The following is a 24,281-nucleotide window of genomic DNA, read 5'->3' on the forward strand; positions in this document are numbered from 1 at the left end:
CAGACGGTGGCAGAATGCCCCGACACTTAAATTCAACTAACATGTAGGTTAACAGTGAACAATCAGTGTTGAAATGCCTCTCCAAAACGCAGAAACCAAGCGCAATCGCACCATAAAACGTTAAGACACGTTAAGAAAAAAGATCAGTATTTTGCCGTAATCCAATGACATGAAAACAAGTCATTCACAGCGATCAGTAGATTCACAAACAGAGTCACGGTGTATCCAGCATAGGCGTCGCTAGGCTATTTTTAGGGGTGCTGAAGCACTGTGCTGAAGCATTGTGATAATGTGAGATTGTTTAGTGCTCAAAGTAGTGGCGGTTTTTGGCACGGGCGAACCGGGCAGCCACTTAACTTAAAAAAATATATAAATAATCCTCTGTGCTGCGAAGCGTTTCTGTTTTCTATCATTTCACTGTGTGGGGAATTGGCTGATCAGCGCCCCCAGCAGCTGCAGGCGCCCTGCTTGCTGAGTGAGGTCAGCACCCCCTTCTTTCACAATGAAATGGACTAGTCCGTCCCACAGTGCGCCGCCAAAGATAAACAAACGGTGACAGGAGAAATGGAAAGTACACAGAGACGGAGAAAGACGAGTCTAAACGGTCTAAATCTTTGTGTTATGTCAATGGTCTAAACGCCAAAATGAAAAAAGTTACCCAAGCGGCTCAAATAAAAGAAAAAAGCGAAAAGACATGTTTTCGGCAGGACCTTCATCAGCTCTACTTTGGTAGCCTACACAATGCATTCTCTGTTGATTAGTTGATTACATTTGCCTTCTGGTTGACAGCACAAAGGAGCGAGGAGAATAGAGAGGGAGAAGGGCAGAGAGAGCAAGATGAACAAGGTGAGAAAATGGCTAGGTAGCCTATAAGACATGTATATAGTAGGACTACTGTGTTTTATTTTCTCTTTTATTTGAAGATTATTTTCTAGTTGATTACAAAATGTTTTGTATGTGATTGTCAGTGATAGGACGGAGGGAAGGAGATAGAGGGAGAGAGGAGGATGGGGAGAGAGAGAGAAGGATGGAGAGAGAGTGGACAAAGAGAGGGACCTGGAAGAACCAGGTGAGAAAGTGGACATATATTATACGGGCAAAAACACTTAAAACATTCCATTCACATTATATTTACATATGCATTTCATGGAGGACTAGGCTCTTAAGAAAAAGAGATGTGTTTTCCCCATCTGGTTCAGAGGCATTATTAGATTAGATGAAAAAGTTGAAAATCAACAGCAGAAAAAAACATGAATAATCTTGTCTAAAAATATGTTAAGGCTTATTTTACCATTCAAGGTATGCGCAGTGGTGTAGCTCCAAATTCTGGGCCCTGTGAAAGGCATTTTCTATGGGCCCCTCCCTGCAGCCAAAGCTATGAATTCTAGCATATTTTTGGGCCCTCCTCACATGAGGGCCTTGGGCACTCAGTCCCCTCCCCCCCCAGTCCAACACCCCTGGGTAAGTGTGCTGCAATAATCATGCTTTGTAGTTTCCATCTTTTTTCACAGCAGATGCCTTAAATCTGTTGATAGTTTGTCATAATTGCATATCTCAATCTGTCTATTTCTTTGCCCAAAACTTTACAAGAAGTCATGATTTAAGGGTTTAAAAAAAAAAAAAAATCTTACGGGAGCATGCCCCCAAACCCCTCTAGCTTAATTGCTATCAACTTTTCATTAGGGGCTGAGCACCCCCAAAGGTCAGATCCTAGATTCGCCCCTGGTATCCAGCAAGGCCTATGCGCGCGTCACATTCACCAGTCGGCTCCAAACAGGTGAACGAGGTGAACTTCGCCGTTTAAACAAAGTGGAATAAAACGTATCAAAGTCCAAATCTACACAAAACGCGCATTCAATTAGTAAGCTGACAGCAAATTTATATACATGGCATTTAGACAACCTTTATTGTAACGTTGGCACGGTAAGATGTCCCGACTAGTGCAACAAATTGTTTTTTGCGTCCTGCATATGCGTCGACAATGGCAGTGCTCCCCCTGCCCCCCCCGCAAATTCGGCGCATGCCGTAGTATTGTGTTGAGCAAAGTGCCAGTCAATTTAAGTACACGCTTAATAGTCCCATGAAAAACAGTGAAAACCGGACATTTTAATGAATTTATAAAACCCCCCCGGACGCCCCGGACAGTAGGTAAAAAGTGGACATGTCCGGGCAAAAGAGGACGTTTGGTCACCCTAATATAAATGACTAGACGCGTCGTGACAATGGTACAGGTGACCTAAACGAGGACTCTCTCTCCCTCGTCATGCAGTGGATGTCCCCACAGGCGTCAGCCTACATGTGTACTTGAGGCATACAGGCTATCCCCTGTTGAATACCCGCGTAAAATCCCAATTCTATTACCTATTCATTAATGCAGTCCAACCGTGTCCAGTCGATAGCCTACGCGCCTGCACGCATGGCACCGCGTACAAATACGCAGACCCCAGAAACCCTCTGTGCAGAAACAGTTACGTTTGTGTAAGAGAAATAAAAAGAAAGCCCCCCCCAAGAATAGTAAAGGTCCCTACCGTGCTGTGGTGATGCCTTTGCTCGTCTGCTGCGATCCTGCGTTTTACCCATTCTCCTCCTGCAGACTCTACTTTCACTTTCCAGACACCGTCTCTCCACTTCAAGTGTGATATAATCCCGGGGTTTCCTGACGAGACGAAGTAAAAATAAGCCCACATTTCTCCAGATCCAGGGGGGAAAGTTGTGGACTTAAAAGTCCTTACACAGAAGGCGGGCCATTCCACTTGCCAACTATGAACAAAAGGTTTAAAAGACTTTGATCTGCAGTTGATGGACATGGGCTGTGCTTTAACATGTAGCCAATAGGCACACTTAACTCTCTGGGGACTAAGCCATTTATTGCCTGTTTTCCTTGTGTAATAATGCATGTAAAACCTCAACCCTGTAAGGCACAATCAAGTTATATATATATTTTTTTTCTTCCCAGGACAACCTGGGCTTTCAGGATAAGTATGCTGTAGGGATGTCACATGAATGTATACATTGTTTCAAAGATTTTATTTTCAACATTTTCCTAACCCCAACGTATGCCCGTTAGGTGCAAGATGCTCACCATGTGCTGGTCTGAAAGGTGTCTTCCAAATGTTGTCTGAAGAACGGTCTGCTTGAAATGAGGTGAATTAGAAAGTTTGGTGGAAAGAAAGATCTTTAGAAACGTCTAGATAGATGAATAGGTAGATGGATAGATAAACAGATAAATGGATAGCTAGATGGATAGATGGATGGATTGATAGATGAATAGATAAATGGATAGATAGCTTTTTATTGTCATTTAACTGTAAACAGAGTGCACTTATGAACCTATATTATTGCTGCCTTTTAGTTTTATTTTGTATATTTCAAATATGAATTGTATATCTTTTATTGTAGATTTGACATTGTTTGGCATTCTGTGGACAGCTAAGGAAGAATTTCATTGTACAGGGAAACATGTTTCCTTATTGTGCCTATGGCAATAAAGAAAATAAAACAAAAAAAATTAACTTAACTAAAAAACAAAATAAGTATAAAAAAATAAATACAAATGCCACAGACTTAGTTTTACATCAACACATGACACTAAAAAGGAGTTTGACAGCAGCATAAATATTGACATTGCACATACTGAATGGCGGCATATAAAAACAGTTACTGCACGTTTAAAAAATAGATTCTGTTATTGCACGGTTATAAATAAATACTGTTATTGCAGTATCATAGGTCACATTAGGGCCACATTATTTTTTATCTCACAGCACTCACGCAGCATCTCTGCTCCACTGTCCATCTTTCTGCTACGTATTACAGGCAAATTTCACCGCAGTTGCGGCTAATTTGGTTAACTCGAAAATGCATTTTCTGCAGGAAATGTGTGAATCTGATCTGAAAGCTGATGCTAAACTTGATTCCTGCCTTAAATGCCTAAGAAGGCAAAGCAGTGAGAATCGTTGGACAAGTGAGAATAGATCTAATTTGTATGAATTTCATTGAAAAGGTGGATAATACCAATAATGTATGAAACAAAAGCAGAATATTTTAAGTTTTTTGTAAAGCTGTCGCACTAAATACACTAAATTGCTGACTTAAATGGGTTACAAGAAGGTGAAGTAAAGACAAGAATGTGAAGAAAAGACAAGTGGAAATGGGTCCAATTAGTGTGAATGTCACTGAAAAGTTGAATGATATCTATATTATGTTGCTCCAGGGCTCCCTTGTAAAAGAGATTTGACTATCTCAATGGGACATCACCTGGTAAAATAAAGGATAAATAAAAAAAAAAAAGTTGTTAAAGGAGAATTCCGGCCAACAGCTAGCAGCTAACTCCTATCAGCTAGCAGGGCAAGCAAGCTACCGGCAGGATTGAGACAGGGACCAGGGTAGGTGAATTTAAACAATGTCTTGGTTGAAAACGCATCTTGTTGACACGTAAGGGCCCTGTTCATGTGGCCCAGACATTAATTGCATTTTGTGTCTGCTAAGAGGCACAAAGGCACTCTAAAACTTGCCCCGAGCACTGCCGTTTTAGCTCAGGGGACGCTTAGTACGTAGCTGCAGCTTCTCCGTGTTACCTGCACTGATTCGGGTTGGGGTTTTTTCTATCGAAAGTACTCGCGTAGCTATAGCGATCAAGATTAACGTAAAAATTGGCCGGAATTCTCCTTTAAATAATGTAATTGTACTTTTTTAAAGGTCCCATGGCATGGAAATTTATGAGGTTTTTTAACATTAATATGAGTTCCCCCAGCCTGCCTATGGTCCCCCAGTGGCTAGAAATGGTGATAGGTGTAAACCGAGCCCTGGGTATCCTGCTCTGCCTTTGAGAAAATGAAAGCTCAGATGAGCAGTTTTGGAATCTGCTTGTTATGAGGTCATAACAAGCAAGGTTACCTCTCCTTTCTCTGCTTTGCCCGCCCAGAGAATTTGGCCAACCCATGAGAGAGAGACATCATGGCTTTCAAACGAGAAAAGTGGCAGTTGGTCAAGGCCACACCCCCACCCTCCACCTTGCCCCCCCCCTCTCTCCTCCTCAATAGCTTCAGACACAGAAATGGCACACCCTAAGGAAATATTGTGGGACTGGCTCTAGTGGCTGTAGTTCTGCACCAAAGCTGAATTTCGGGAAAGAGACTTCAGATACAGTATTAGGGGACCACTAAGGTCTATATAAAAGAGACTTCAGATACAGTATTAGGGAACCACTAAGGTCTATATAAAAGAGACTTCAGATACAGTATTAGGGGACCACTAAGGTCTATATAAAAGAGACTTCAGATACAGTATTAGGGGACCACTAAGGTCTATATAAAAGAGACTTCAGATACAGTATTAGGGGACCACTAAGGTCTATATAAAAGCATCCAAAGAGCACCATGTCATGGGACCTTTAAAAGGTGATGCTGAAGTGAATTCCCAGCTTTGATTTGGAGGAAGAAGAAGATTTATTTATTTATATTAGGACAATGCACATTAATCAACATTTCTGTGACGCAGAAGTGCTAACCACTGAGCCACCATGCTGCCAGAAGAAGAAGCTGGTTTAAATTATTTGAAAACGAATGAAAAAACAGCCGAAGCAGTAGGATTCATACTGCCTTAGCATATTTTTTCCAACTTTGGAAAAGTGGAAAAAGACTGGGGCTTTTAATCAGCTGAGTTCCCTGTTTGTTTCCCTGTCTGTATTTTGCAATACTGTATCGATTTATGAGAGATATCATCCCAGGGTTTCCTAAGGAGGGGAAAGTAAAATAAGCCCACTCTTCTGCAGGTAAAGTTGTGGACTTAAAACCCTTACACAGAAGGTGGGCCATTCCAATTCAGAGAGAGAGAGAGAGAGAGAGAGAGAGAGAGAGAGAGAGAGAGAGAGAGAGAGAGAGAGAGAGAGAGAGAGACACTGTCTCAGTCAGTACACGACCAGTTAGGTCATTGTTGGGCATAAGTGGTGGTAACATGCTGAAAAATCCATGCTTTAGTCATAATGCACAATTGGTTTACCTTTTTTTTTTTTTTTTTTTTAAAAAGGCACACCTCTCAAATCTCTGCTTCCCAGTCAAAAACTGGCAGTTGCTGAAACCTCTTCATTTTAAGCATCCTAATACGAGTTTCTTTGACCCAAAAATCCACCCGACCTCCTACCCCAGGCCCATATACATACATTTCTGGCCTCTCGGCTTCTCAAAGTTACAGTCGATCATAGGTTTTAATGTTCGCCAGTCACACATGCGTGGCAGGGTCACCTATAGCCAATTCCTGGATTAAAAGAGAAAAATAGTTAGTCAAAGTCATGATAAATCAAATAAACTAATGCTCAGCCTACATTTTGACATACGGAGTGAAAATGATTAGCAAGTAAAATCATGAGCCAAAGTTAAAACCTAAAAAGTGTGATTTGAGTATTCTAACCCATAGGATACTTAAGACTGTTTACCTTTTCTTTCCCTGGCATACATGGGCTTCTAGCCCGGCTCCACCCTCCTACGTACTTCCACTCAGTTTTCATTTTCCTTCAGTACTCCGTCTGGGTTTGCAGTATATTCTTGGGTTTTCTCCGGCCAAATCTTTACCGGTCCAATCAGCGAACAGAGGGAGTGGCTGAGAACAATGACGTTGAGGTTGTGCGCTAGTTTGAGTTGTAGTTCCGTAATGGCGGCGGAGAAAGACGCGATCGAAGCCATTCAGTCCGTTGTGGCAACGCTGCTGACTATCCAGAAGTTAAAAGCCCGAACAAGAAAAAATCTTTGCTTTGTTGATGGCCATGATGTTGTGGCCCTCCTCCCCACGGGGTTCGGAAAAAGTTAGATTATCCAGCTCGCTCCGTTAATGGTGAAGGAGTTGGCTAAGGCTAACGCTAGCGATGCTAAGCCGACATCACGACCAAACAACTTGTCAATGTAGAGTGGCCAGACTATTTACAAATGAAATGTACTGGAGTCTGGTAGGACCAGGCTAATGGGCTTCCATAGTGCAGGGACAAATGAAGGTAAAACACAATTTTTGTTATCAGTATCAGCATTACTAAAAACTTCTACTTCCATGTGTCCAATAAAAAGATTAATTTAATAAGCCATGGGGTTTTGTTCAGCGGTGTAGTGTAATGTATTATGGTGGGTATGCTGTACCACATATATGTACATACTGTGTACACACACTTAAAAATGTCCATTCCACTCCATTACAGACAAAATACCAGCTTACATAATTGCAAAAGGGTTGTCAACTGTTGTAGAAAGAATTGGCTGATCTTCAATGAAATATCTCCATTGCCCATTATTAGCAACCATTCATCAAATGTTCCAAAGGCACAGTCTGTTTACTAATCTGCTATTTTAAAAGGTTAACGGAGAAAACATTGGAGAACCCTTTTGCAATTATGTACGCACATAATGTAATCTGAAAACTGCTGCCCTGGTTGACCCCAAAGCAACAAGGACAAAATAAAATAGGCTACTAATATTTGTCGTAAATGTGCGGTGAAGGGAGGACACTGGCGCCAGTGTAGGTGGAGTGTATGGGCACACAAAAAAACATACAGACAAAATGAAGATGTGCCGCTGGTTCAGTAAGTATTTTTAATGTACATAAAATGCCGTCACCATCAGTAAAATCTTCTTTACAAAGTCCACAATTAACATTTAAATATGTTTTAAAATGAAAACCACTGACAAAAAAAAAAAAAAACACAGGAATAATAAGCATCTTTTGGAATGTGAATTCAGAAAACATAGGACATCATTATAACATATGTATAACAATACTCACACATTCATCAAAAGTGTTCAAGCGTCACTATTAACCACGAGTAAAAACCGCAGAAACAGATTACACAGAAATAAAACGATACAAATGTATGGCAAAATCAAATAAGAAGAAGCCGTGCTAATTTTAATGTAAACCTAAAGTCCTAACACAAAAAAAAATTGTAAAATTGGTGCTAAATGCTAGTTTAGCGGCGGTGGGGGTTGTGAGAGGCTCATTGTCCAAACTGTTGAAAGGCAGAGGACACTGATTCCACTAATCCATCCCATAGGACTTGGTGTTAATAATATATGAGAGACAGTGGAGTCGATCGAGGCACAGAGTGGCTTTGTGGTTTCAAGGCAGGTTGGCAGGCAGGCTGGCAGGTTGAGGCATGAAGTGAAGAGAAAGGCAGTAATGAGAATGAAAATATCTGTATCAACAGTGGATTGGCTTTTAGCTGAAGCGCCTATCCAAACTGCAACAACAGAGTCCTCTTAAATGTACTAATATTATAAGAAACGCTTTTTAAAAGAGAACAAGGAACTCTTGACTCCCTTGATTTACAAAAATATATGTCCATCACATACTTACAAAAAGCAAGAGAGGACATTCAAATCAAAGATTTTAAAGTGGTTGATTTTAATGCGATTTTTCTTTTTTTTTCTTTTTTGATGCAAACAAGAAGCTTCACTTTTGTTGTGTGATCACAATAGAGCATTTAGTTGTAGTTCATTGATGTTTGACCATCGGCTCTAGACACACTGGTTGAACTGGTTTAGTTGTGTTTTGTCCCATCCGCAAGTGACTTTCTTGTCCTCAAATAATCTTTTCGCAATTAACAATTGAGTAATAATTTGAAAAAACGGTTAAAGAAAAATAAAAAATGTTACAAGTGGAGAGAGGTAGAGAAGTTATTAGTTTACATTGCTGCAGAAATCAGTGCCAAATGGCTGAAAGTCATCATGGAAAACAAATAGCTGTTCAAGCAGTCAACAGTTTGGGAAAGGAGCCGCGAAATGTTGAACCTGAGAGAAACCGAAGACACTCTGGTCTAATGTTATTAAAATATTAAACTAACAATCCATATTACAAAGTAGAGTTATAAAACATGAACAGAGCTGTAGTGGAAGGTTAATGCCTTCTTAACAAAACCAGACACTTTGTTTTACAACTACATCAAAGCACATAAGAACATATCCCGACGATGCTAACAGTTACTAACTGACCAACTGAAGTGTACACACACACACACACACACACACACGTTAATAAATGTTACAAGGTTTGCCTTAGCAATTGCATTGATAAAAAAAATTGAAACCGTTTTACTGAATTCAGGCACACGTTTCTTAAATGCCACACCCTGGCTTTAAAACTAGGGATGAGACAGCTGATTGTGCAACTCTCGGCACATTAGTGATCTCTTCCTCTGGCAGAAAGCACCACTGGCGCTGAAGTGGACTGTATTATATCATATCATTTGAAAATCGAAGCCTTTTAAATAGAGTACTTACTGCGGTTTGTTTTTGCACTATTAAAAGGTCCCATGACATGGTGCTCTTTGGATGCTTTTATATAGACCTTAGTGGTCCCCTAATACTGTATCTGAAGTCTTTTTTATATAGACCTTAGTGGTCCCCTAATTCTGCATCTGAAGTCTCTTTCCCGAAATTCAGCTTTGGTGCAAAACTACAGCCACTAGAGCCAGTCCCACAATGAGCTTTCCTTAGGGTGTGCCATTTCTGTGTCTGAAGCTATTGAGAAGGAGAGAGGGCAAGGTGGAGGGTGGGGGTGTGGCCTTGACCAACTGCCACTTTTCTCGTTTGAAAGCCATGATGTCTCTCTCTCATGGGTTGGCCAAATTCTCTGGGCGGGCAAAGCAGAGAAAGGAGAGGTAACCTTGCTCCTTATGACCTCATAACAAGCAGATTCCAAAACGGCTCATCTGAGCTTTCATTTTCTCAAAGGCAGAGCAGGATACCCAGGGCTCGGTTTACACCTATCACCATTTCTAGCCACTGGGGGACCATAGGCAGACTGGGGGAACTTATTAATGTTAAAACACCTCATAAAGTGAAATTTTCATGCCATGGGACCTTTAAGTATGTTTCAGTCCAAGAATTCCATTTCCCTTTCCCAAGCCCGTCCTGTGAGAATCAACTGCAGATTTCACTTCTTCCTACAACCGTTTTCCCATTACATCATTACAATTTATAGGATTTAAATTAGTATGTTTCTTTGGATTGGCGTGCACAGACTCAATGGGGGCAGATGGGCGGGCTGTGGCACACGGAGGGGTAGGGTCATGTTTATAGTACATTCTTTAAGTTATGAGACGGTGTGCGGGCACTCCTGGTGGGACATTCGAGAAAGAAACGAGAAGGTTTGAAAAAGGTTTGTATAACATTAAAAAAAAATACAGTAAGAATAATCACAAGGCAATGCAACCGTATACCACACTGCAACAGTCCACTTCTGACCATCTCAAACACTTGAGGTGCGTTTCACACAAGTGTAAGCAGTAAAAACACAACTGCGTAGCATATCTAAAACATCCATGCCTTACTAATTCAATCCACCGTACGGATAATAAAAAGCAAAAACAATCAAAGCTGCAAGAAGGGAGGAACGGGTCTTCGCACTCTGCGCACGTCGGGGGTGCTGGCGGTTTCCAGTCGATGCGGCCGTGTATTAACTGGCGGGGAGCTATTGAGCCAATTTACCATAATCAAGCCTGAGACCCGTGGGATTCACTTCATGGCCTGGACTAACATGTGAAAGATTTGGGGCAGATCAGACAATGTAAATTCGAGTTAGAACTACTTTCTTTTTTGTAACATCAAAGTTCGACGTGCCGCCACGACGACACCCTTCAACAAAAAAAAAAAAAAAAAATTGTATCCAAATTTTTAAATAGATATGGTCAACCAGCTAGGAAGAGGACATCAAAGCGTCATCAAAGGACTGTAACTTCCTATTTTTGAGTAAACATCAAAAGCCCACACACCTCAAAAAGGAGCTCAAAACACATAATAATAATAGAAAGAAGAAGAAACATTTGAATTTCAATAGGGCCTTTGCCTACCAACTCTGTCGGTGCTCGGGCCCTAATAATAATGAAAAGGTAATTTGCCCTTCTTCCATCCTCCATACATAAGACTATAAACAAGACTCCAGTTTTAACTACAACCCACAGTGTAACTTGAGTAACAAATGGGAGTAAAATGTGCTATTCGGAGTAAATGTGCTGTTCTATAAGTAACTCTTTCCCTTCATTGAGATGGATCTTCTTATCCGCCTTGTTATAGATAATTCTTTCTCAAGCTTTTCTAATTTTTAGTATAATATGCACTTTTAAACATGGACCTACAATTTGTTATGAATTGTATCGGGGAGGTTGAGACAGCATCATTTCACACGGACATGTACGTAGGTCTGCTTTCAAACTAAAAACACATTTCCTTCACTTTTATTAAGTAATTCTTAATAAAAGTGAAGAGGGCCTCTTAATGCTTTCCACCTTACATCAGGGAGATTTGGGTCTTTCTCCACTTATTTCCTTAAGACTTCCTTTCCTAAGTATTCAACCTTTGCTTCCTCTTTCTTAAAAAAAAAAAAAAAAAAAAAAAGCAATTGCCCATCACAGGTTTCATATTCTCAGAAAGAAGGCAATGGAAGAATTTAGCGTTCAAGTTGTCTAGAAGAATCTCTGATTGATGGGTCTTGTAAAATTACAATACAAAAGTGTATGTATTAATGCTGAATAACAGCAAAATACATTTGTTAGTGCCCATTTAGGCTTTTGAACTGTAAGTTTCTTTTTTTAAAATGGAAGAATGCAAAATCATATTTATTGTGTGCAGGTGTTTTTTTTTTTTTTTTTTTTTTTTTTTTTTGTCGATGAGCTGGGAAAAATAGTGCCACAGATGATTATCTGTCCAACATGACAGGGCTACTTGCGTCTTCAGTGTGCTTTGTTTTTTTTCTCTGAACGGGGCCTAAAAGCTGTTATTGTTATCTGAAAAGGGTGGGAGATGTAAAGGAAGAGCACCTGCCCTCCTGATTTAGGCTGATTTAGATCTCCCTTTGATATTACTCCTTTAACTCACTTTTGCCACTTTCATTTATGCTTTTAGGTCAGTCACATCACGGGTTGGGCTTTTTAAGATGACAGGGTCATAAATTCAGCTCAGACGTCTCGAGGGGATTATTTGTCCGCGTGATGAGCTGCTTTCTGCCATATTCAGAGGAGCTTCTTAGGCTGAGGCTGGGCTGGGCCTTTGGAGGACGAGGAGGTTTTGGTGTCAGCAGAGAGGAGAGTCATAACGTCTTGGAAAGCTTTACTTATCTGAGCTCCAAACCTGTGGGAGTCCTAAAAGGGATACAATCAAAGTATTAAAAAGAATCCAAGTATTAAAAAGAAGGGTTTGGAAAAGGGAAGAACATCTAAGATTATGGGTGTAAAATAGAGAGAAGGAGGGGGAACAACAGGATGTGGAGAGAGGGGAGAAGTGGCTAAAGTATAAAGTATTATACAATAGCTGACTGGACTTTTGAGGCTGACGCGGCTATAGATATGAGAGACTTTAAAAATGTATCTGCCAATAGTAGTAGTAGTATCTTTTGTGACCAAGGTTACATCCACACTACTACAGTTACCCTTTTAAACGTCCACACACACATTAAGGGTCCATATTAGAAATAATTTCTGTCCATTTTAACACATCTGACAACGCATCAAACATGACCAAACAACATACACTGTAGAGAGAGCAAACAGGAAGCAGATTGTCTGACGTTACTCTGGTTGAAAATCATGGAGGCATACAGAAAATACTTTGAAGAAAGAACAACAATTGCGAAAATTAAGAGCATGCACAGACGACGAGGTGGAGCGGTTACCTGAAAGGCATGTAAGCCTACCTAACGGATAAGACTGACTGACGTGCGTCAACCTTTTCAAAAGAAGAACAAAAAAAAAAAAAACTACAAGGCAACCCTGCTTTTTATTTGGGCATTTTAGGCCTTTATTTTTATAGGACAGCTGATGACATGAAAGGGGGGGGAGAGAGAGAGAGAGAGAGAGAGAGAGAGAGAGAGAGCAAAGGGCTGCAGGTCGGAGTCAAACCCGCTGCATCAAGAGTGAACCTCTATATATGAGCGCACGCTCTACCAGGTGAGCTACCCAGGCGCCCCCAATGTCTACTTTTAGGGGGTTTGGAAACGCTCCCGAGTAGTGAGGATGCGAGGCATAAACGTAGAATGTTTGTTTAAAACAAAAACTTATCAATGTGGATGTAGCCTAAGATGCATACAACGTGGGACATTTTACAGTGTAAACACCAATTTGTCACTACTCTCAGGAGTAGAAATTATTTAATGAAGACTCTTATTGCATATCAACTGACATATTTACCACTTCAATATATCTGCAAGGAGGTAATATGTGGGCCTGGCTGATTTATTGGTCTAGCTCTATTGTGTCACTAGATACCCTAGTAATAATGAGATGGTAAAAAAGGGAATTGAAAACAGACAGCAAAGCACTGCACAGTTTCCTCGTCCTGTCACATGCTTTTTGGTTTGAGAAAGAATGAATGAACGGTGACGCAACCCTGCCTTATGCTTTGTCTGGAGAACATAATAGATAATTTATTGTGCAATAATCCATTGAAATTTCTGAGTGAATAATCAAGCTAATTTCTAAAAGGACTCCTGCTACACATGGAAGCATCGGACGTGCAAAACGACCCCATGCTTCATAATAATGGGGAGTTGGAAAAAGTGTACAAAAAAATAAAAAAAGTAGGTTGTCAGCGCAAATACAGAGAAGTTACAAATTGAGTAAGAGGTGAGAAACCGCATTGTCTTTTTGTTTTCTGATACTGTCTGTACATCCCAGCAGGAATGAATATAGTAGAAACTGTATTGAAGTGCATTCAGTCTCTTCAAATTAGTTCGTATAATAGCATGCAGGTAATCCAAATGAAAATGACTGAAAAGCAAAAATGTACTTTAATATTTAGAAAATGAGAGAAAGGGTATTGATTCCCCCCTGTAGGATTTAAAGTTTACTGTACAAAATGACCAATAACATATCTACACTGATGAAGTAACAGAGGCTTTACTTACAGTCTCACTGCAGGAGTATTTGGACGACACATGGAAGTTGATCATATCCTCACCCACAATGATGTATGAAACCCCATAACCATCATCAGCAACCTGGCATGAGCACAGAGATTATAGGAGATCAGCATTTATACACCACACACCACCCACTGTCCAATACTCTTTATGGAAAAATAAAGTCTTGAGTGCTCGGAAGTCCAAAACAAATCCGGAAGGTGTTCTTTGGAAAGGGAACACAAAAGGCAGGAAAGACATCCTTCTCGTGAAAAAATTTAAAAGCTTTTATTTAAATTGCTATTTCAAATCCAAGTCTTACATTAAAAATAGAACTGGGCAGCAACCCACACGTATCGGCACAAAATGGCCTTCTCCATTTTGTGCCTTGGAGTTTTTTTCTCTTTCAATATTTAGTCAGCTGTGAATATGGCTTGACCCTAAACAAATTCTAACAAAAGATTTCTCAGAGGTTTACAGTAGTATCAGATGTACTATACTAAAAAGTTTACCAAAGTTTGACCCCAAGAAAGGCCCCATTTTCAAAATGGCAGCAGTCAGGTCCTTAAAATGACCATTACTCCTTTGTATTCCTCCTAGACAAGGAATACTGGTGCCTGATACATGATTTGGCCATGTAATATTGTAGCATATTTGCATGATAGATAAGTGATTACAAGTACAATTACATATTAAATTGGTTACAAGCATATTTATGCAAAAAATAAGGGTGAATCCAATTACATACAATTTAATAATACAATTTCCCTTTAAGGTCCCATGACATGGTGCTCTTTGGATATTTTTATATAGAGCTTAGTGGTCCCCTAAGAATCCGAAAGAATTCCCCCGCGAAAAATTGCTTTCCAATTCTGAACGACAATAGAGGACTCCAGTGTTTCCCACTGATTGGAAAGCAATTTCATCCTCAACGTGTGCCTTTTTCAGTCTTCAGAGCTGTGTGTGTGTGTGTGTGTGTGTGTGTGTGTGTGTGTGTGTGTGTGTGTGTGTGTGTCTTTAAAAAAACCAAATGTAATAACAAAACGCAATGTGTGGCGGCCAGTGTTGATAGTGAGGTGCACCGCCACACATTAGACTATGTGTGGGAAACATTGGGCCTCTATTGTTCATCCCAGCATAGTAGAGGAGAATAATGAGTAAGTCTGTATCTTCCCCTATCAAGGTTGTGGGCTGATGTTCTGAGGTCTTGACTACAGCTTTGACAATGTCCACGTCTGCATCACCTGATGTATTGATAACCGTGCAGCCCTTCTTCTCCAGCTCCTCTTCATAAGATTGATACATCCCCATTTGTTGCAAGATCTGGAAAGGAAATCATCCTTTCTTCCCACAAACTCAGTCTCTGCATTGAAGTTAACGATGGGGTTTTCACCACCTCTCTGATGCGTATTGTCTTTGATGGAAGGACCTTTGCTATAACCATCAAAAATTACGTTGCTTTACCATAAAGGAGTATGGTAAAGTCTGCAATGGCACTGTAACTGGCACCCTTTTTCCATGCCAAGCGGTGAACCAGGGAGCCACTGTCAAGGACATAATGCTCAGTTGGTGGGATGGAATCCAGGACAGTTTTGTTAGATTTCTTGCTTGAGAACTCCGTGACTGCCTGCACTAGTTGGGGCTTGTTGGCTTACGGAAGATTTCCTTGCCTTTGAACAGGGCTGCAGGAAACTCATATCTTCCAGTGAAAACTGTCCAGTTTTCCACATGATTAGGAACCGTTGGAACAGCAAAGCAGGAACAATGATTCGGTCATCTGCAAGGGTTTTTGCCCGGTCTTTCCGTTTGAAGGATATTCCAAAAAACGGGTTTTCCATTCATCTTTTCAATCATCTCATTGCCAACAGTCTCAAACTCATGCGCCTTCACCTCCTCTTTGGCAACAATGTTTCTCAGAAATGGGTCTGGAGAGAATGGTGTGAAAATGCTAAGCTTTTCCTTGATCTTTTCTAGATCAGAGTGACCTCTTTTCATCCTTGCTCCTGAGGATTCTTGGGGCTGCTCGCTGGTCATGTAGGTGAGGTCATTGAAAATCCTGCGTGGCGTTGTATTCAGATGTGATGGGTGTAGACATGGTCCACAATGCTCGCATTTTGTCAGTCATTCCACTTCTGTGGGTTAAGCCTCCACTGCTTTTCAAGGATTGCATTAATGTCTGCTCGATGACAAGGTCAGAGCGAAGGCCTTCCCAGTACTGGTTGCTGTGGCGGATCACATGGAATATCCCTGGAAAACTTGTCATATACATCAGGGTGTCTGGTCTCAAGTAGACATATTTCTTGGAGGTAGAAATATGCTGATTTCAGGTAGTTGCAGTGCCCAGTGGTGGCAAATATTGGCAGACAGTCCAACATTTCAATGAGGTAAGCAATTCATACTTTGCAGTGACGTCATTACCATGGGTACCTGGCGGGCAAGAAACGCAGATAGAATGGCGCTGAACAGCGGCCAGTCACGGAAATTGCAGCCTTGCAGATTTCCAATATTACAATCAATCAACTATTCAGACCATATGTCACTCGGAACTTGTGATCCATACACAGCACCCGCTGATGTTTTCGTTGCTTTGAAGCTGGCAAAGTCTCTACCAGACTTTGAGTTTGGAGATATTTACATCTATCTTATACAGAATCCGTCACTTTACACCGCACAAAAAATGAAAGCCTACACAAGTACAGATAGCTATCTTTTTTTCAAGAGTGGATGGGTTAACAACTCTGTCGTATGAGAGGTGAAAAACTGGAATATCTTCATAATCAAAGCAAAGGTGAGTGTTACTAGTTAGTTAGTTAGCTAGCTAACTATATAACATAACTGACGTGGTCTTATTATAGCCCGATCATTAACTAAACCCATGTAGAAAGACTAATTAAGCGTCCAGCGTATGATTTTAACAATGTGTGTGTGTCGTGTGTGTGTGTCAGTCACTCGTAGCAGTCTGCGTCTGCATAATCTGTGCCGCCAGCGTTACGATGTATATTTGTAAACATTGTTGCAGTGCCTCTTCTTATCGGTCTCGTTTTAACCAGTCTTTTGCTGACACCTGTGTTAAATTTCCCAGTAGGCTTTCAGCCAACAAATTGATTCTTGAGCAAATTCACTCAATTCACACAAATATACGTTATAGAATGATGTTTTTGCCCGCCAGCCAGTAGTTGTGACGTCACTTGCAAAGTATGAATATCAAATGTCAGTATTCCCTTCCACCATCTTCTAAATTGCTGAAAATTGTGACTTTAGTTTTGTTGAGTTTAGTATAATCCCACCTTTATACTCAAAAACATCTATAGAGGATGCATTACATATGTATTACCTTCTTCAAATTGAAATGAGTGACCATTGTAAAGGGTTCACACACACACACACACACAGGCCTCTGTTTGGGCTGATTCAGAGTTGTTTATGATCAAAGTTATACAACTCCAATTTAAGTTTCTTTTGGGTGCAATAACTTTTACATTGAATGTCAAGTCTGTTTTAGCAAAAAAAGGTTTTGTGTCCAAAAACACATACTGAGTAGGAGTTACATGACATAGGCTAAATTGTTTACATCTCTGGTTCACCCCAAACAAGAACCAAGCCAAAACCTTACAGTAATCTCACAAAATAACGTATTCCATAAGTATGTAATCATGTCAGTGCAATTTAGAGAAGTCCAATGGATTCATAGACCCAGAAAACAGGGGGTTAGACACCAAGATTACTTGGCTGGGTAAAATAATGAATGAGTTGGGATATTTTAAGGCTTCCTGCCCATCTTGGACACCATCTTGAAAATAACACCTTTCTAGTGGTCAAATTTTTGTAAGCTTTTGGTATGTTATTAAGGACACTTAATACTACAAAAAACAGCTGAGAAACCTTTTGTTAGAATTTTTTTAGGGTTAGGAGTTTCTTTTTCATATATGCAGCCGCCTAATTATTATTTATGTTGTTGCTGTTCACATTTACAACTACAGGAGTGGTGTCACTCACTGGTCCGAACCCTCCGCCCAGCGATATGAAGTCGGGGTGGTTCTTCAGGTCAAACAGCTCCATCTGCTGAACCGGGGTCTGACTGGTGGAGAGACGCCAAGGCTCAGACAAAACCTGGAAGTGAAAAAGAGGACAAGAGAAGGAGGTGAATATATTCTACCAGAGATCCTATTCTGTCTAGTCACTGGGACAATCGGAAAAGACTAAAATAGCAAGGTTAACACTGAACAAAAGCAAAGGCTTACCTCTTTGAGGAAGGGGGAGTCCACCCCCAAGTATTTGGACACCACGTACAGACAGAAGAGGTGTCGGTCAATTCCAGCTCCAGTCATCGCCATTCGATAAAGATTCTGGTGCCTCTCTGAAGCCAGCCGGAAGAGATTCCTGCATTGCTCCGCTTCCTGTCGAACCAAATCACACTTTTACTAACACCCCTGGAAAATAGAATCACCTACAAATCACCCACACGCTTGAGATTTACCAGAAACGCAGCGCAAAACAGACTTATAATAGTCTGAGCCAATTTTTATTACTGCAATCTTTTTACTGTATATAATAATAGTGATTTTGTTCTGAGTTCAGATGGATAATGGGGTTCAGCATGACAAGTTAAAAACGTCTGAGCTTTCAATTTTAAAGCTGTGGTTGGCAATTTGTATATGAAAAAAAAAGAAAAAAGAAATCTAGATAATCCTTTAGCATATTGTAATTCATGTGGTCTGAGAGAAAACCAGACTTATGCACCTATATCTTGGCTCCATTTTCAAGCTTTAGAAAATGTATTAGTACCTCCCCATCCTCTAGAGCTTTGACAAAGGCGCAGCTCTCATTGGAGCAGGATCTCACAGTCTCCGTTCGGCCCTCCCTGAACAGACGTGTCATTGACGCCTCGTAAGTCAGACAGAAACCCCCACGATCCTGGGGGGAGGAGGAGGAGGAAGAAGGTGGTCATGGTTAGAGACCCAATGGAAGACTTTGAAGTTGATAAAAAACAAGTCAGGCTTGTGGCTACAACCTAGAACAAATGCTGGGGAATCTTTTTGATACCGCTCAGTCAGAGTAGAAGTGCACACAAATTCTAGTAGAGTGATTTACTGAGTGTTAAAAACCCAGTATGCCATACGTGCCTGACCAGGGCGAACCTACTCTATCCTTCGTTTCACTGTGTGTTTCAGAACTGGCTGGTCAGCTCCAGTCACATATTGTTTTACAGTCCAGTTAATGAAAATGCATGAATAAAATATACCTTTCTGCCACCATACACACTCCACTCTACAGTGTGTGTGTGTGTGTGTGTGTGTGTGTGTGTGTGTGTGTGTGTGTGTGTGTTTTGAGTGAGTGCCTGTCAAAGCGTTACCCTGTAGTATGCCAGCTGTAAGCAAATCTGTATGAATGCGTCAGGGCTGATTTTTAGCTTCTTGATCCGCCCTTTTCCGAAGTCTCGGAAGGGAAACACATGGCAGTCCACGTCATCTGCCAGCGCCTGGGCAACAGCCAGGGAGCTGCACACCTGAGCCTGAACCTGACACAGAGAGAGCAAAAGAGAATGAACAAGTGGTACAAAAGGTGATAATTTGGACTTTCACTGACATTGCATGTAAAAATTGTTACTAGGCAGTTGAGGGTAACGAGTATTACATGCCTACAGATAAAAAAACCCTCTGTTTGACAGATTAAAGATTGGCAAAGGGCATGCTGTGGTCAAAAAGTGGAGCCAGGAAACAGTCAACAGTTTTAGAGACCACTATCTCCTCTTTTAGCTGTTGACTGGTAATGTTTACACACACCCAATACAAGGCCAAAGGCCTGTACTACGAAGCAAGATTTGGCATTAACGAGGGAACTTCAGGTTCAAACCGGGGTTTTGTGTATCATGGACGGTGGATCACTTGTTACCGGGTTAAATCGCCATGGTAACTTATGCTGAACACCTAACCTGCTCGGGAAAAGGTTACGCTGGAGATAAGAGATCAACCGGTGTTAAAGCACCGCTTACTGACCAATCAATACTCTATTGTTAACGGCGTCACCGTTCTTAGAAGACCCGGTGGAGCTCGGTGAGAGCGAGAGAGGGGTGCGCTCATGAAAGTTAAGACCAACAACCCTGTTAACATATCTGATGGGTATCTTTATGAAAGATATAGATTTTCAGCGGAGGGAATTACGTAGGCCTATAGGCTATTTGTCGGCTTCTTTTTGAATTTTTTTTTCTCTCACGATCGCTTACCACTGCCAGGGTTGCAACTGAAATAGTAGGCTAAAGCAACAACAGTTAATGGAAATCACAAGTGTAATCAGGGTCAGATCTTGTGCCCAACTGATGGGGAAGTGATATTGATAAGCCTTGTAATTTACGCATTTACAGCGTTGGCTATTTTTTGGCAGATTCCCTTCCCGTTTTAGGAAGCAGCGACTGTATTGAGTTTTGCCTGTAAAACCGTGTCTGTGTTCTTCATATTTATATAGAATTATAGTTTGCTCTTCTTATGTAAAATATGCGGCTCTGGTGCATTATTATGGAACCCACGCAGCTTCTAGGCAAGACCCGCCCTTCAATAGAATTCACACACCACTATTGGCCAGGCGTCCATGCTTACGCAAGGTAACTTAACCCGATTTGTTCAGATCCTATCCCCTGACCAATCGACTATCCTAACCTTAACCACTCGAGGTCTAGGGCTGAAACGATTCCTCGAATAACTAATAATTCGATTACAAAAAATCCTCGATGCAAAATGACTTGCCTCGAAGCTTCGTTAAATCAGCATTAATAACGTATCGCTGAGGGACGGTGTTTCCACACGGAGCATTATTACTGTTGCGCAGAGGCATAAATAGCGAGGGGCATCTCAACAGAAAACATGGAGTCTAACTTAATCATCCATTCCACGAAGCGGACCGACAAAAGTACATCAGAGTCGCATGGACGATGTAACTACACCAAACACAACAACTACCAAAACCAAAGAAATAAATCCAGGGCATGTTGATCTTGCTTCATAGTACAGACATTAGGTTAGTCAAATATTGGATTTGGAACAACCCAAACAAAGTTCTGAAAAATAGTGAACACACCTCCATTCATTGTGCAGGAAATGGTTTATGGGTAAGTGAAAGTCAATAAAAAGGCAAAGTGCAGAGGGAGGGAGCGTTTCTGAGCTAACTTCCTCTGCCTGCTTTTGGGTGGAAGGGTGTAAGTGTGTGTGTGTGTGTATTGGTTCAAGATACCAAACGTTAATACATAAACATTAACAATACTAACCTGTAGATGCGTAACACTCACACATCCTGTACAGGTGTTATTTTTTTTAGACGGGACGCAGCGCCAGGATACAAATAGCAACTCAGACACACATACTCATTCACTAACAGTCGGTAAAATCAAACAAACCTGATGTGCTGCGACCGATGCTGCAATCTGACAAACAGTGCGCACCCTTATCTGAGCAAGGCCTGTAACAACTATTACATCATTGTCTTTTCCTTTTTAGGGGTCAAAGCCCGAGGGGGCATGGGAACCGCATGGGTTCACATCTCCAGCGGAGATAATTTTTATTATTAGGGGTCCAAGCCCAAGGGGGCATGGGAACACTGTTCACATCTCCAGCGGAGGGTGGAACCCTATTGTTTTTCTAATCTAAGGATTATTATTATTCTTCTCTGCCTAAAACTCCGACTGCAGCCTAAACCGTACATGGTGGGGGGGTTGCCATTTTCAGGACTGGTCCAAAATCCCGCAAGGACCTCCGGTGCAAAAAATGACCCATTTCCACCACTAAGTGGCGCTATAGCAGAAAAAACGCGTTTGGCCCTAACTAATTTGTGTAGCCAACTGTGAAAACACCAACTTTGCCATATCTCGGCCAAAATGAAAGCAATCAACGCCAAACTTTAGATTCTTCTTTGCCATGACCTTCTGGAGGTCCCCCACACGTTTTAGGAAAATTGGTGACTAAGGGGCACTACAAGTACAAAAAGTTTATATCTCATGAACGGCTCATCCGATTTATAAAAAAATGTGATAGGTACCATCTAGGGCCAATCCTGAAGCCAACCCTAAAGTGGGGTACTGAGGCGTCAAAGTGGGCGTGGCCTATGGGACCCAAAGGGACCCAAGTCTAGATTCATCACTAACACTAATGTAAACAACTTTATATTTACAAGGTACATGGACAATGGGTCATGGATCACACCTACCAAAAATTACACATGTGGACCACTAGGTGGCGCTATAATGTTTTTTGTCATTAACTCCCACAATACACATTAGAAATTCTTACATCCACGGGTTCCTTGAATCAAGCTGAATTACCTGATATAGACCACGCCAATTTCCGCGCAAACGTTTTTTTCACAATATTGCGAAACCAACTTTTTCGAACTCGTCCTAGGCCGTGTGACAGATCTGCACGAAACCTGGTAGTAACCATCTCCTGATGGACCTGACAAAAAGTTATGGAAAGAATTTTGCTATGTTAAAGTATGCCAATTTGACAACCAAACAAATTTTCCTAGCTAGCTACCACACACGTATCATATCATATCTCGGTTAAATTTAATGTTATCAGCAAATAACTTGAGATCCTTGTTCAACATTCCACTACAATGCTCCGTACCAAATTTGGCGAAGATCGGCCTTTAGGGGGCACTATAAGCAACGTTTATTTGTTTCACCCAATAACTCAATGCATTTAAATGGGAAATTTGCAATTGCAATATCTCTGCCACAGTAAAAGCAATCAACACAAAACTTGTGATCCTCGTTCGGCATGCTGCTCTGAGGCTTTGTACCAAATTTGGCGAAGATCGGCCATTAGGGGGCGCTATAGTCAACATATACCAGTTTGGGCCTTTTAATCCCTTCTGAGGTCGAGCATCTTGTATGCAACGCCAAACGTCACTTCTTAATAATAACTTTATAACTTCATAATTATAAATAGTCGAAGTGTAGGGTCTTTTGGAGCTAAAAGGTAACAGTTGCCCCCACCTGCTGGTGTTTTCTTTGTCTTCCTAGCCCTTACAGAAGGTTTTGCATCCAGCCTAGAAGTCCAGAGTTTTTCGGGTCTTTGTGAAATTAATCCATACGGTTACATCCAAGATTGATACACTGTGTGTAAGAAATGTTAATAGTTAGTCCATTATGAGTTATAATGTTCAATATGTTTATTTTTGCACTGGCTGACTCAAAATACATAGAACTGTAGATGTGTTGCTCGTTGGGCATGCCACTCTGAGGATTTGTACCAAATTTGGTAAAGATCGGCCATTAGTGGCCGCTATAAGTGTTTTGCCCTGTTAATCAATGTTAATGGAATATTTGCAATGGGAATGTATCAAAGACCTTGCAGCTCACACTTCTCAATATTTACTGATGTTTACCTCCTAGGTTTTGGTTTTTGCCTTTGCGTGCTCCCCTGGTGTTCTACAATAAAGAAACTTCTTAACCCACCTGACAAAGTTTCTACAACCTTCACAGTGGACAAATGTAACTCTTTTCTCCCACTATTTCAATCCAAAATCAACACCATTCATATACGCCGATGCAATTAAACATTGCAGTTGGTGGAGAGTCTGTCATAGTGTGATTGGTTATGTTGGTGGCATTGATTCTCAATTTCCCACAAAGCTGATTGCGGTTACGTGTCAGTTAAACTTTTCATCTCCAATCCTATCTCATTTCTCTCTGCTGTCCCCTGTGGTCAGGGGGGTTAAGAAGTTTGTTTATTGTAGAGAATTGTTAAAGGTAGTCTGTATATGCACAGAGATGAACTGTTAACCACTACATTTGCAACGGCAGAGTACAGCGGACCTTGTTCATCAAACTCAACGTTTGCACCCCCCACGTAATGCTTCAGGTCCCGCATTGGGCAGCTCCGCGGGTCATCGGGGGGCGACTGGCGCAGCTCCTCGGGGCGTCGGAGACGACTGGCATCGGAGGCTTGGGCCCCGTCATAACTGCTTGCAGTTCTAGTTTTTTTTTTTTTTAATAGTCGTGTTTCTTTGTTTAACTGCAATTAATTGATAACATTAGCTAAGGTCTTAAGTCGTAAGACTGGTAAATGCGGAGTTTGTTTAGATATGCTAAATGTTTAATATATGCGTGATTATTGGTCAGACTATATTTTTTACAATTATTTCATTAGTAAGTTCTTGGCACTTGACCCTATACACATCCATAGCAACAAAAATGACAAGGGGGGATTACAGTTAGAAAATATGTTTTATGATAACAAGGCGTGGTTTACTTCATAGGCGGTGCATTTGTGCTATTACATTATCTGGGTCACATGACAGAGATATAACCAAAAGATGTATCTTGGAAACTTTTTTTATTATTTGACTGAAAGAGACAATATATATTGTAAATCCTAATTATTTCTGAGACAATTGTTTGAGCACAAACTCAGACCTGAAAG

General features: G+C 41.0%; 2 protein-coding genes across 2 annotated transcripts in view; both read right to left on the reverse strand.

The window, feature by feature from the left end:
- LOC114569835 (uncharacterized) overlaps window positions 1-2,746 on the reverse strand; it is a 37,548-nt gene extending 34,802 nt beyond the window's left edge. Inside the window, exon 1 of the mRNA XM_028599932.1 lies at window positions 2,529-2,746. The gene's annotated coding sequence lies outside the window, so the exon portion shown is untranslated. The remainder of the gene's footprint in view (window positions 1-2,528) is intronic.
- An 8,607-nt stretch (window positions 2,747-11,353) lies between these two features.
- Window positions 11,354-24,281, reverse strand: part of cpt1a2b (carnitine palmitoyltransferase 1A2b) — a 71,688-nt gene continuing 58,760 nt past the window's right edge. Inside the window, exons 14-19 of the mRNA XM_028598689.1 lie at window positions 19,223-19,387; window positions 18,655-18,783; window positions 18,111-18,266; window positions 17,866-17,979; window positions 13,876-13,968; window positions 11,354-12,115 (exon numbers count right to left, since the gene is read on the reverse strand). Of these exons, the coding sequence (XP_028454490.1) occupies window positions 11,987-12,115; window positions 13,876-13,968; window positions 17,866-17,979; window positions 18,111-18,266; window positions 18,655-18,783; window positions 19,223-19,387 (786 nt within the window). The 3' untranslated portion in view covers window positions 11,354-11,986. The remainder of the gene's footprint in view (window positions 12,116-13,875; window positions 13,969-17,865; window positions 17,980-18,110; window positions 18,267-18,654; window positions 18,784-19,222; window positions 19,388-24,281) is intronic.

This window comes from Perca flavescens, chromosome 15 (assembly GCF_004354835.1).
Source record: "Perca flavescens isolate YP-PL-M2 chromosome 15, PFLA_1.0, whole genome shotgun sequence".
Taxonomy (NCBI): Eukaryota; Metazoa; Chordata; class Actinopteri; order Perciformes; family Percidae; genus Perca; species Perca flavescens.